Here is a 10,982-nt window from a genome sequence, read left to right as displayed (position 1 = left end):
TCTACACTTGCATTCCTTTTTCGAAAGAGGTATACAAATGAGAGAATTGAAAATGCAAATGATGTGTAAATTTGCATATCGGATACCTCATTTGCATAATCTAATTTTGAAAGAGCTTCTTTTGAAAGAAGAAAGCCAGTGTAGATGCTGCTCTTTCGAAAGTAAACCCATCGTCAACAGAATCCTTCTTCCCTTTATTTAATGGGAAAAAGGATTCTTTCGAAGACGGGGTTTACTTTTGAAAGAGCAGCATTTACACTGGCTTTCTTCTTTCAAAAGAAGCTCTTTTGAAATCAGAATATGCAAACGAGGTGCCAGACATGCAAATTTGCACCTCATTTGCATTTTTGATTTACCTCATTTGCATACCTCTTTCAAAAGAGGAATGCAAGTGTAGATGCCCCCCTTTGTGTTGTTGCTGTCCATATTTTGTGGGAAGAAGGATTCCTTCAAAGATGGGGTTTCCTTCCCAAAGAGCTGCATCTACACTGCTTTCTTCCTCGGGAAGAAACTCTTTTGAAAGAAGAATATGCAAAGGAGGCTCCAGATATGTAAATCTGTACCACATTTGCATGTTCGATTTCCCTCATTTGCATGCCTCTTTTGAAAGAGGAATGCAAATGTAGACACAGCCAGGGAGTGTTGGTAATGCTGCTAGACAATATTGATCTCCCGTGGTTTGACAAAGTCTCCCATTTGGCACCAGTCAGATCTTAAGGATGCCAGACTAGAGAGGCTCATCCTGCAGTATTTTCATCCACAGGTTCTCAGGCCCATAAGGGTTAGGGTTCAGATATATTCACCAACCCCCACATACATCATCACAAGAGACAAACCTGAAATCTTCAGTACTGAAACCGTAGAGTCTAATGGTGGAGCTGTAGGTGTAAATCCTTTAGTTGGTAGCAGTAGTGGGGTTATAGAAATGGTAATATTTCTCTAAATCTGCCATGTGGGTTATACCGGCCTATGATGTGAGAGAAGCCCTTTAAGGCTGCTTTCTTGAATCCTTAAAAACATAGCCCGAAGAAGGGCGGTGAGACATAAGTGACAGTACTTCGGAGAGTGTTTGTCTCACATGAAAAGAATATCCAGAAGGACCCAGTAGCAGGAGGAAGAGAACTAGCTGTGTGGGAGGAGAGAGAGGAAAGATGGTCAGTCCATCCTGGCAAGCAGATGTGGGGGCAGAAACATCTGTTAAGTTTTAACATTTCCCCAAAACGTTGAAGTAGATTTTGGGCCATATTCATCTTCGGAGTGACTCCATTTGAAGTCAACCCTCATCCTTTTATGTCTCTGTACTTCTAAGCACTGGAACGTTTAGATGAAATATCCCATTATGATTTCTGAAGTAGGAAAGCTCAGGAAACAAGCAAAAACCAAAATAATCTGGAAGACAGACGCTCCCCAGGAGCAATGCATAATGGCCAGTGAACATGTTCCACTGATTATTAAAAAAAAACAAAAAACAAACAAAAAAACCCAACAACAACCAAAAGAACCAAGTAAACAATAAATCTGTCAGAATGCCTTAATTGCATATCTCCAGCCTACGCTGAAGCGTGATCAGTAATTAAGTACCACAGGAACAGTGTAAATGTAGAGCCCTTAGCCCCTTCAGTGCAGTTGTACTAGCTAAATTTAGAGCAAAATGATTTACACTTGCCATGCAGTACTAACTATCCTACTCAAAGCTGCCCAGGTTTTTGGTATGCCTTTTGAAGTCCAAATTGGCAGTCATTGCAAGGTGAGAGCAAAGCAATTCTTTATTTGGCTCAGTGGATAGGGTACTAAAGTGAGACATGGGAGACTTGAGTGTAATTCCTGCCTCTGCCATTGGCCTGCTGGGTCACTTTGGGCAAATCACTTCCCTGTCCGATGCCTCAGTTTCCCCATCTGCAAAATGGGGACAATGGCACTGACCTCCTTTCTAAAGTGCTTTGAGCTCTATTGACAAGTACGATATAAAAGCTAAGGACAGGTCTACACTAGGAAAATAAGTTCATTTCAGATACACAGTTCTAGCTCTGGCAATTGTTTAGCTATAATTAATCTGAAATCAACTTACCACACCATCCTCACTGAGGAAGGTTGACAGGAGAGCTTCTCTCATCAACCTCCCTTACTCCTAGAGATAGCGAGGAGTACAGCGGTCAACTACCAGCTCCCGACAGGTCAATTTTACACGACACACAAATGTGACACCCAGACACACAAAAGCAGACCCCAGACACACAAAATCACACCCCACAAGACAGACACTGAGTGGGACGATCTTCTGGGTAATGTCAACATGGTCTAAGTCTTACTCTTACAGACTCACTAAAGATGCTGAAATAGCAGATGGGCAGTAGGAAGCTAGAAGTGTCTACAAACAGCAAACCTCTTCTTTCTGTATAAAGTATGCACTGAAGGTCCCTCCAGGCTCCTGCTTGCCCTTCTGGACTCCACAACTGTATTTGCCATCCCCAGCTTGCATTCCTGGTGTAGCCTGCTTCTTCCTTCCCCACACTGCTCTTTGACAGGCTACATCTACCAGGCAGCACAATTCTGAAGTAAGATATAAAATAGCTATTTTGAAATAACAAGCACACATACAAACAGTACCCAACTATTCTGAAACATTATTTCTAGGGCCATAGCACTATTTCAGATTAGTGACATGGAAGCCCATTATGGCTTATTTCAAAGTAATACTATTCCATGTCTTAATAGCACCTATTTCTAAATAGCTATTTTGAAATAGGCATTATTCCTCATGGAATGAGGTTTACTGGAATCGAACTAATGCGTCCCCTATTTCAATTTTATTTTGAAAGAGGGTGTGCATCATTTGGATGCTGCCAAAGTTATTTTGAAATAACTGTTAGATCAGGATAATTTTGCTATGTCGACACAGCCAGAGGGAAAGCACTTGGGACCCAATAAGGAAAGGAGGCAGATCACAGCAGAACAAGCCATGGAAGAAAAACTGCTCTTGGTAAAATGCAGACAAAGAGCATTTTCTAAATATCAGAATCAGTTTATGACTTTCTCCACCCTAGATGGTTCTTTTGAGATCATTCAGCAGAGAGGAACTCAGATGTCTTCCAACTTCATCTGATCTGCTTGATTTTCCCTTTGTCATTTCCATGGGTTTCATTAACAATTATCTGGTTTCAACTCTCAAGAGACACTGGAAAAAATGGCAGAGGAGCCAAGTTTTTCGAGGCTGCCAAAGCTAGCACAGAACCGCATAAGGGAGGCTCATAAGAGTTCAAACTCGTCCATACAATCCCTCTTTGTGTGTGCTGAGACCCATGATAGCTTTCTCTATGCATCTCCTGCAGTGAGGCATCAAGACCTGAAATGCAGGGATGAGGGTAGTTCCTTGTGAATTCAGTCGGCGCTCAGGATGTCACTGATGGATGGAAATTTGTGCAAGTCTTTGCGATAAAAATTGCAACATGATGAGTTTAGCAGTAGCATTTTATCATGTAAGCAATGGCTACATGGTTTCCATGGAACCGAAAACACAAAATGTATCAGATGGAATTTAATCAAAGAGCCAAGGCTAACACTCCTGCTTTAAGGGGGGGGGGGTAGATCTGTTGTGGAATATCTAAAGAAAAACATCATTAGGATCTTGCATCTCAACTCAGACATGTCTCCTCCAGCAGCACAAGTTCTTAGCCATGCTGGGACACAGTCAGACCTAACACACGAGGGAAGACTACCATTCAGAGAAGCACTAAATCCACCTTCTGCATGTGGTGGGTGATAATGTATTTGATGGTTTCTCAGCTAAATATGAGCCTGGCCCACTCCTCTTTAACTTGTGAGCTATCTGGTCTCAGAAGCTACGTAATTCCAGTATCTTTGAAGGCATTTCTATTGGGGCCATCACTGCAGTGTCTACAGCACAAGGTAGCATTGCAGTTTGTCAGGTAAGAGCACCTGCAAATTCACCTTCAATTTGTTTTCTCCCATATTTGCAATTATTTCATAGAGTTTAAGACAGATTGGACCATTAGAGCATTTAATTTTAAATGTCTGTAAATTGCAGGCCCTGGAACTTCATTCATTTTCTCCTCTCTGGAGTCCAATACCTTGCGTTTGGCTAAAGCAGATCTTCCAGGAAAAGCATCCAGGCTTGACTGGAAGATACCAGCTGATGAAGACTCTAGTTACAACATGTAGGTGTGCTCTTCAGCCACAGTCTCCTTAGGTTTTCTGTCCTCATCCTTGTGCATTTTTGTCTCCACTGGCCATCTTCCCCAAGTGCAAAAGATAAAGCAGTCTGTATTCATCAGGCCTTGACTCCCAACCAGCGAATTTCAAAATCAGAACAAATTATTTCCTATTACTACTGAGAGCCGGAGGAACTTACACTCTGGCTCTCTGTGAAGGAAGTAGCTGGAAGAGAATGAAGTAACCAACAGAGCTGACCGCAGAGTTCTTAATACAAATTCTTATGTAGTTCTACACTGAGGGTTTTGTACTTCCTTAATCTTGTAGCGAGGGCTTTCCAAGTACTTGCCTAGCCAGAGGAATCATACAAGAGATAGAGTAATTAATGACAACAGCTTGAGTCAGGCACAGTGGAGGCAGAAGCCTGAAAAATGTCCCCCTACTCAGCTTGACTAATAAACCTTAACTTCCACTTAAAAGTATGTGGCCTAGTAGACAGCACACTTAGCTGAAATATGGGAGACCTGCCTTTTGATTTTAATTCAGCTGCTGAGTAACCTTAGTCAAGTTGCTCCACCTCTGGGCCTTGTTTTCCCCGCATGCAAAAGGTTTGATAATGAGCCTGAATGACTCTGTAAGATGCTTTGAGATCCTCTGACAAAAAATGCTCTATAAGAGTTAGGAATTATCATTACTGACTCTGGTAGGACAGCCATCAAGGTCGGGGCTCACCAAAGGTGTTTCCTTGATACAAAGCTCAAATGATGATTAGGGGTCTTGCAGAAAGGGCATAAGGGAAAAGCTAATAGGCTTAGAATTTGCAGCTGGAAATGATCTGATCTGTTCGCTCCCAATGCGGTTTTCTTTGCATTTGTGAATGCTATGTCTATTCTTCAGTGTACCCAAACCAGCTGTAGATATCAGTGGATTTATACGAGGGCTTTGTTGGCTATAATGGATAGTTCTATTTCTCTACACCTACGCAGATGTTAATTTTTCCCATGGGTTTTCAGCTAGTTCAGACAGAGAGTAAGTGGCTCCTGACTCTAGCAGCTCAGCTTGCTTCAGTATGAGCAGGCAGATCTGGGAAATCTGTCTGTGGAGTGAGCCTCTGATGCAAAAATGAGGTGGAGGTTTTTGTTATTGGAAATTGTCCCTGATTTAACATCAAAGCTAATATGTGAGTTGTTATGTTGTGCTACAACAACCCATGCCTTCCCCCGCACCCCACCCCTTGGATTGTAGCATTCAAGTTTGTACTATCCCTTGCAATAATTGGTCTAAGTTGCCATTTGTAACTTGTAAAATGGCATGTCTGACAGGAAGGCTTGTACTTCTCGCCCTACTTTTTGGTGTGCATGAGAATAAGACATGAAAGGCTGCAGGAAACAACCAAAGAAGGGCATGGGGTGGGCCAGGGGTGGGCAAGCTATGGCCCATGGGCTGGATCTGGTGTACCAAGCCTTTTAAGCCAGCCTTCAACCCCCCTCTCCAGCAGGGAGTAGTGCCACTCATAGCAGCCAGCTGCTCCCAGGGGCTCTCTGCACCGCAAAGTGGGAGGGCTTTGTGTGCTGCCTTGCCCCCAGCAAAATCTCTCAGCAATTTCTCAGCTCCCTTTTTCCAGTTTCCAACCAGTAGGAGCTGAGTGATTTTGGAGGGGTGGGGACATCATGCCAAGCTCCTGCCCCCCTGTGCAGAGAGCCACATGGAATAGTCAATGAGCTGGGGCTGCTGGCAGGCAGGGAAGCCAGCCTGGGAATGCAGCTGGCTGGGAGCTGCTTAGGTAACACCTCCGGGCCATACCCTGCCTCTGGCACCTCATTCCCTCCTGCACCCCAATGCCCTCCAGACCCTGAATCCTATCCTCTACTCGGCCCCCAGGCTAGAATCCTTTCCTGTACCCATTACCCCTCCTGGGCTTTGCACTCCAATCCTTTGCTCCAGGTCACCACCTCTGCATCTTCCTCAGACCCATCCCAGGTCATAACTCCCTCCCAGATCCTGCATCCACTTCAAACATCTTCTCCCTGTCCAGAATTCTCTCCTGCACCCAGGTCACAACTGACTCCGTTACTAAACTCCCTCTCAGACCCTGCATCCTCTGCTGCACCCCAAGACCCTATCCTGTGCTCCTTTATGTACTCCTCCTCCAGCCCAGACCCTGCACCTCCTCCACAGAAAAGTGCAGCCCTTGATCAGTTACCAGAATCTTAGAGTGCCCCAGCCATCAAAATTATTGCCCAGCACTAGTCTAAGCTGTATTGTCAACTGCACTCAACCACAATCAAGGAATGGAAAGGAAGGTGCTAACATAAAAAAGGCTGAGGAAAGCAGATGCCAGCCAGCTCTGATGAAAGAAGCTACCACTACTGACAACTGTGGCAGTTTAAGTTGAAGGAGCCCAGCCGGCCCTTCAGACAGGATACCAGCCAGCCACTGCCATGCACCTGTTGGTGTGAATATAATCTAACAAACAGGAACTACAGGCTGAACCTCCCTAGTCTGGCACTCTCTCATCTGGCAACATTTGTAATTCAGCATGGTTTTAGTTAGCCGGATGACCACTTATCATGGGTGTGGCCATAAATCCCATGAAGTTTGTTTAAAGCAACCAGTCCTGGCTCTCATTGTTCTGTTCTGGTGACAAGTATCAGAGAGGCAGCCGTGTTAGTCTGTATCTTTGAGAACAACAAGTCCTGCGGCACTTTATAATCTAACAAGGTGCCACAGAACTTCTTGTTGTTCTCGAGTGTTCTGTGCTGTTTTTTAGCTGCAATTTACCCCTAAATGTCTTCTAAAAGCCCAAGAAGCAGTGGAAGTGTTGGTAATATGCTAGATAACATTGACCTCTCGTGGTCCAGCAAATTCTCTTATCTAGCACAGGTCAGGTCCCAAGGGTGCCGGATGAGAGAGGTTCAACCTGTAGTTCAGACTTATGCTGAATCCCATTCCCCACTCCGTTGGGTGAGACTGCCTATAAGTACTGATTGCTGCATATGAACTGTAAAGTCATCCTCAACTTCAAGGATATAGAGGAAGGGTCTTATCTGGGGTAACAGTTTTGGTCTGGATTTTAAAATGGCCCTTCTCCCCTCAGGCATTTAGATTTGGAACTTTAGTTCCCACCTGTTGCTGCTCACAGTGGTTGACTGCTTGGCCATTGCAGACCAGATTGAAGCAAAAAAAGATAAAGGGAGGATTTTAAAGTGATCAGCGGCTACCACAGAGACCTGATTTTTCACTCAGCCCAGCAGATTCTCTTGTGACACTTCAGGGGCTAAAACCCCTTTGAAAATCTGGCCCTAAATTAAGGGCTAATTTCTTCCAGTTAGCGATCAGGTGGATTTCCCGCACTGGAAAGCAACGGCTCTCACCTACTTTTTTGTCCCCAGAAAGAGGAGAGCCACTAGAGGGATTAGCTGTGGAATCAGTCAAATGCCACATTGTCTTCTAAGGTGACATAGAATCATAGAACACTAGGACCGGAAGGGGCCTCAAGAGGCCATCGAGTCTAGTCCCCTGCCCCAAGGGCAGGACCGACCACTATCTACACCATCCCTGATAGACATCTATCTAATCTGAAACAATGTCAGCAAGGCCAACAGTCCCCATTGGCCCAGGGCAGGACCTAGGGCAGTCAGTCCTTAACACTGCCCAGAGAGTGGGGCTGCCCTCCCTCCCCAGCCACATGGACTAGTGGCTGAAGCTCTGGTCTCCTTTGAAAATGCCGGGCCTTGGGCAACTGCCCCCTTTGCCCCCCGCTGTGGGCAAGCCTGGACAACTTGCAAGACTTAACCTTTGTGACTGGCACTGCTTTTTTGGGAAAAGATGGCTCGTGCCACCCACATACCAGCACGATGTTTTGAACAATGATGGACCAAACAATGGAAATTTTGGTCTCAAAGCTTTGGGGCAGTGATGGGCTTGAACTATACGGAGCCAAATATTCCTGAACTTCGGGGCTTTCATAATCTCAGTGTATGTTTGAATGATCCACCTCTGCTTTCGATGTGTATTCTTTTCATCCTGAGAATGAAACCTAGATGCATTTGCTCCTATTTTTCATAAACTATTAGTCTGTTCCAGCCTGGCATTTCTTATATTATTATTTATTGGACATGCTGTATAGCAATGTAACACCTGCATAATACAAATCGATCGTTGATTGCACTCGTGATTATGTTTCTGGTACAATGAGTCATGCCTGAAACAGATGCTTAATGTAAAAACCACTTTTGGATGTAGCCCATCAATTGCATGGCTTCGAGAAAAATCCTTTAATTCGTTCTTCTCTCTTCTTTCCTTTTCTTATTTCAGGAGCAAGATGCTTGTGAATTTTAATCAATCTCAGCCTTAGAAGCACTGGGAAAATGAAAATGGATCCTTTGTATTTTTCCAGTACTTTGGGCATGGAAGTCAGTGCACAAGGTGTAAATTCCTCCTCACTGATCAATGTAACAGAGAATAAGACTATGCTAGACCAGTCTGTGCCCAAAAATGTTCACTCGGTTCTTATCCCCATCATATACCTCCTTGTATGTGCAATCGGACTCAGTGGGAACACGCTGGTCATCTATGTGGTTTTGCGTTATGCCAAGATGAAAACAGTTACCAACATTTACATCTTGAATTTAGCAGTAGCCGATGTACTCTTCATGCTTGGCTTGCCATTCCTGGCTACTCAGAATGCCATCTCTTATTGGCCCTTTGGCTCCTTTTGGTGTCGGCTTGTTATGACCGTCGATGGCATCAATCAGTTCACTAGTACCTTTTGCTTGACTGTCATGAGCATGGATCGCTACCTGGCTGTGGTTCATCCCATCAAGTCCACCAGATGGCGGCGTCCAAGGGTGGCCAAACTGATCAGTACGACAGTCTGGACTTTCTCGTTCTTGGTGGTTCTTCCAGTCATTATATTTTCAGATGTCCAGGAGCACCTCCATACCTGCAACATGAACTGGCCAGAGCCTGTTAACATATGGTCAGCTACATTCATCATTTACACATCGGTTTTAGGATTTTTTGGACCCCTGCTGGTGATCTGCCTCTGCTACCTGCTGATCGTGATTAAGGTCAAGTCTTCTGGGGTCCGAGTTGGGTCTACAAGGCGCAGGCGATCAGAGAGGAAAGTGACCAGGATGGTGGTCATCATCGTGGTCGTCTTTGTGTTTTGCTGGCTCCCATTTTATATACTGAACATTGTCAATTTGATATCCACCTTGCCAGAGGAGCCCGGATTACTCCATGTTTACTTCTCTGTGGTGATTCTGTCCTATGCAAACAGCTGTGCCAACCCCATACTTTATGGATTTCTCTCTGACAACTTCAGGCAGAGTTTTCAGAAAGTCTTATGTCTCCGGAAGGGGAATGGTGTTGAAGACGGAGATCCAACCAAGCACAGGCAAGAGAACAGCAGCCGCTTGCAAGAAGCAATGATAATCCAGAGAAACATGGAATTCAATGGACACATGCAAACAAGTAAGGTGTAAAGTCCTGACTTGAAAAATAAAAAACTGTAAATAAACTTCAGAGTTGAAAATATGTGGGGGCAGGGGATGAAAATAAGAGATGAAACAAATGTACATAGAGTTCCACCCATCCGTGAAACAATTATGGATTATACTGGATTCTGTGGAATGCTTACAGTTCTCTAGCTAAAGAAATCAGATGTGTTATCTCTTTTGCTTTCCACATGCTGGGGAGAGATTTCAGATTTACTGGTACATTCTGGTTGCTGTGTGCCATTCAGGTGATGCGAGGCAATGGTGAGACTGTTTTAATCATCCTATTTGCTTTTCATTGCTGGATCAGCAAAAAAGCAGGGAGTGTAGTGGTTAGCATACCCCAAAGTATTCTCAGTTTGTTAAGTGAATATTTTACATTAAAAAAGGAAATAGCACTATTTCTTAAGTGGCAATTTTCAATGTAACATTGCTCACAGCACTGTTTTCCTGTTCTTGGAAGTAGGTATATGCCACAGTTTTGAAATGCTGCTTAGCCATTTGCATTATTTTACTGTAATTAATCCACATAAACTACTCCAAACACAGCACTCAGAAGATTTTTCAAATCAACTGAAAAAAAAAACCCAACAACCCAGAAATAAAAACTACCTTGAAAAAGAAATATTAAGTGAACGTGAAATGGAAAATTCACTCATAGTGTGTATAACATTTTAAATCAACTTGCTTATGAAATGTAACGCTGACACTTTATTACTCTGTAAATAACAGTGATTGTGAAGTCCTAAAAAACTGTTTTGTGTCTATTTATTAGTTATGAATGTAAGTATGGCACTGATTTAAATTGTTATTTTCAGAAATTAAAATAAGTTTGAATTGCATCTTGGCTAATAGGCTCGTATCTTCTCCTACCATGGTAAAACACGGTATGCTGCAACTGATATGGCTTTGTCCTTGATACTCAGCTTGTCATAGATTCAAGTATTGCTATTATTTATTATTTTTATTACAGTAGGGCCTATGTGCTCCAGTCAAGATCAGGGCAAGTTGTGCAAGGCTCTGTACTTACACGGAAGAAGAGACATACTCTGAAGAGCTTACAAGTTAAGTCGACAAGACAGATAGGAAAAGGGAGAACAGTGGCAGATCCAGGAAGGGCACCAAAATCTGCTGAGTCCCAGTCCAGAGCCTATCCAATGGACGAATCTGCTTCTCAGCAGATGATGAGGAAGAATACTGCTGTGCTGTTTTCCTTTTTCCAAACTAGTGCCTTTGTTTTCTTAATCATGAAAGCCAGCTATTTATTCTTAATGCCATTCACCCAGCTCATATGACTGCAGTCCTTCCATA

The 10,982-nt window shown here is 43.7% G+C and overlaps 1 protein-coding gene across 1 annotated transcript; it reads left to right on the top strand.

Annotated features, from left to right (window-relative positions):
- The first annotated feature begins 8,510 nt into the window (after nt 1–8,510).
- SSTR5 (somatostatin receptor 5) lies at nt 8,511–9,925 on the top strand. The gene has a single exon (XM_075010789.1). The coding sequence runs from the start codon at nt 8,541–8,543 to the stop codon at nt 9,657–9,659; it is 1,119 nt and encodes a 372-aa protein (XP_074866890.1). The 5' UTR covers nt 8,511–8,540; the 3' UTR covers nt 9,660–9,925.
- The last annotated feature ends 1,057 nt before the right edge of the window (nt 9,926–10,982 follow it).

The sequence above is a fragment of the Carettochelys insculpta genome, chromosome 16 (genome assembly GCF_033958435.1).
Source record: "Carettochelys insculpta isolate YL-2023 chromosome 16, ASM3395843v1, whole genome shotgun sequence".
Taxonomy (NCBI): Eukaryota; Metazoa; Chordata; order Testudines; family Carettochelyidae; genus Carettochelys; species Carettochelys insculpta.
This window is presented reverse-complemented; position numbering and strand designations above follow the sequence as displayed.

Excerpts from the sequence above, each read along its gene's own strand:
- SSTR5 (XM_075010789.1), top strand. The coding sequence starts at position 8,541 with ATGAAAATGGATCCTTTGTATTTTTCCAGTACTTTGGGCATGGAAGTC.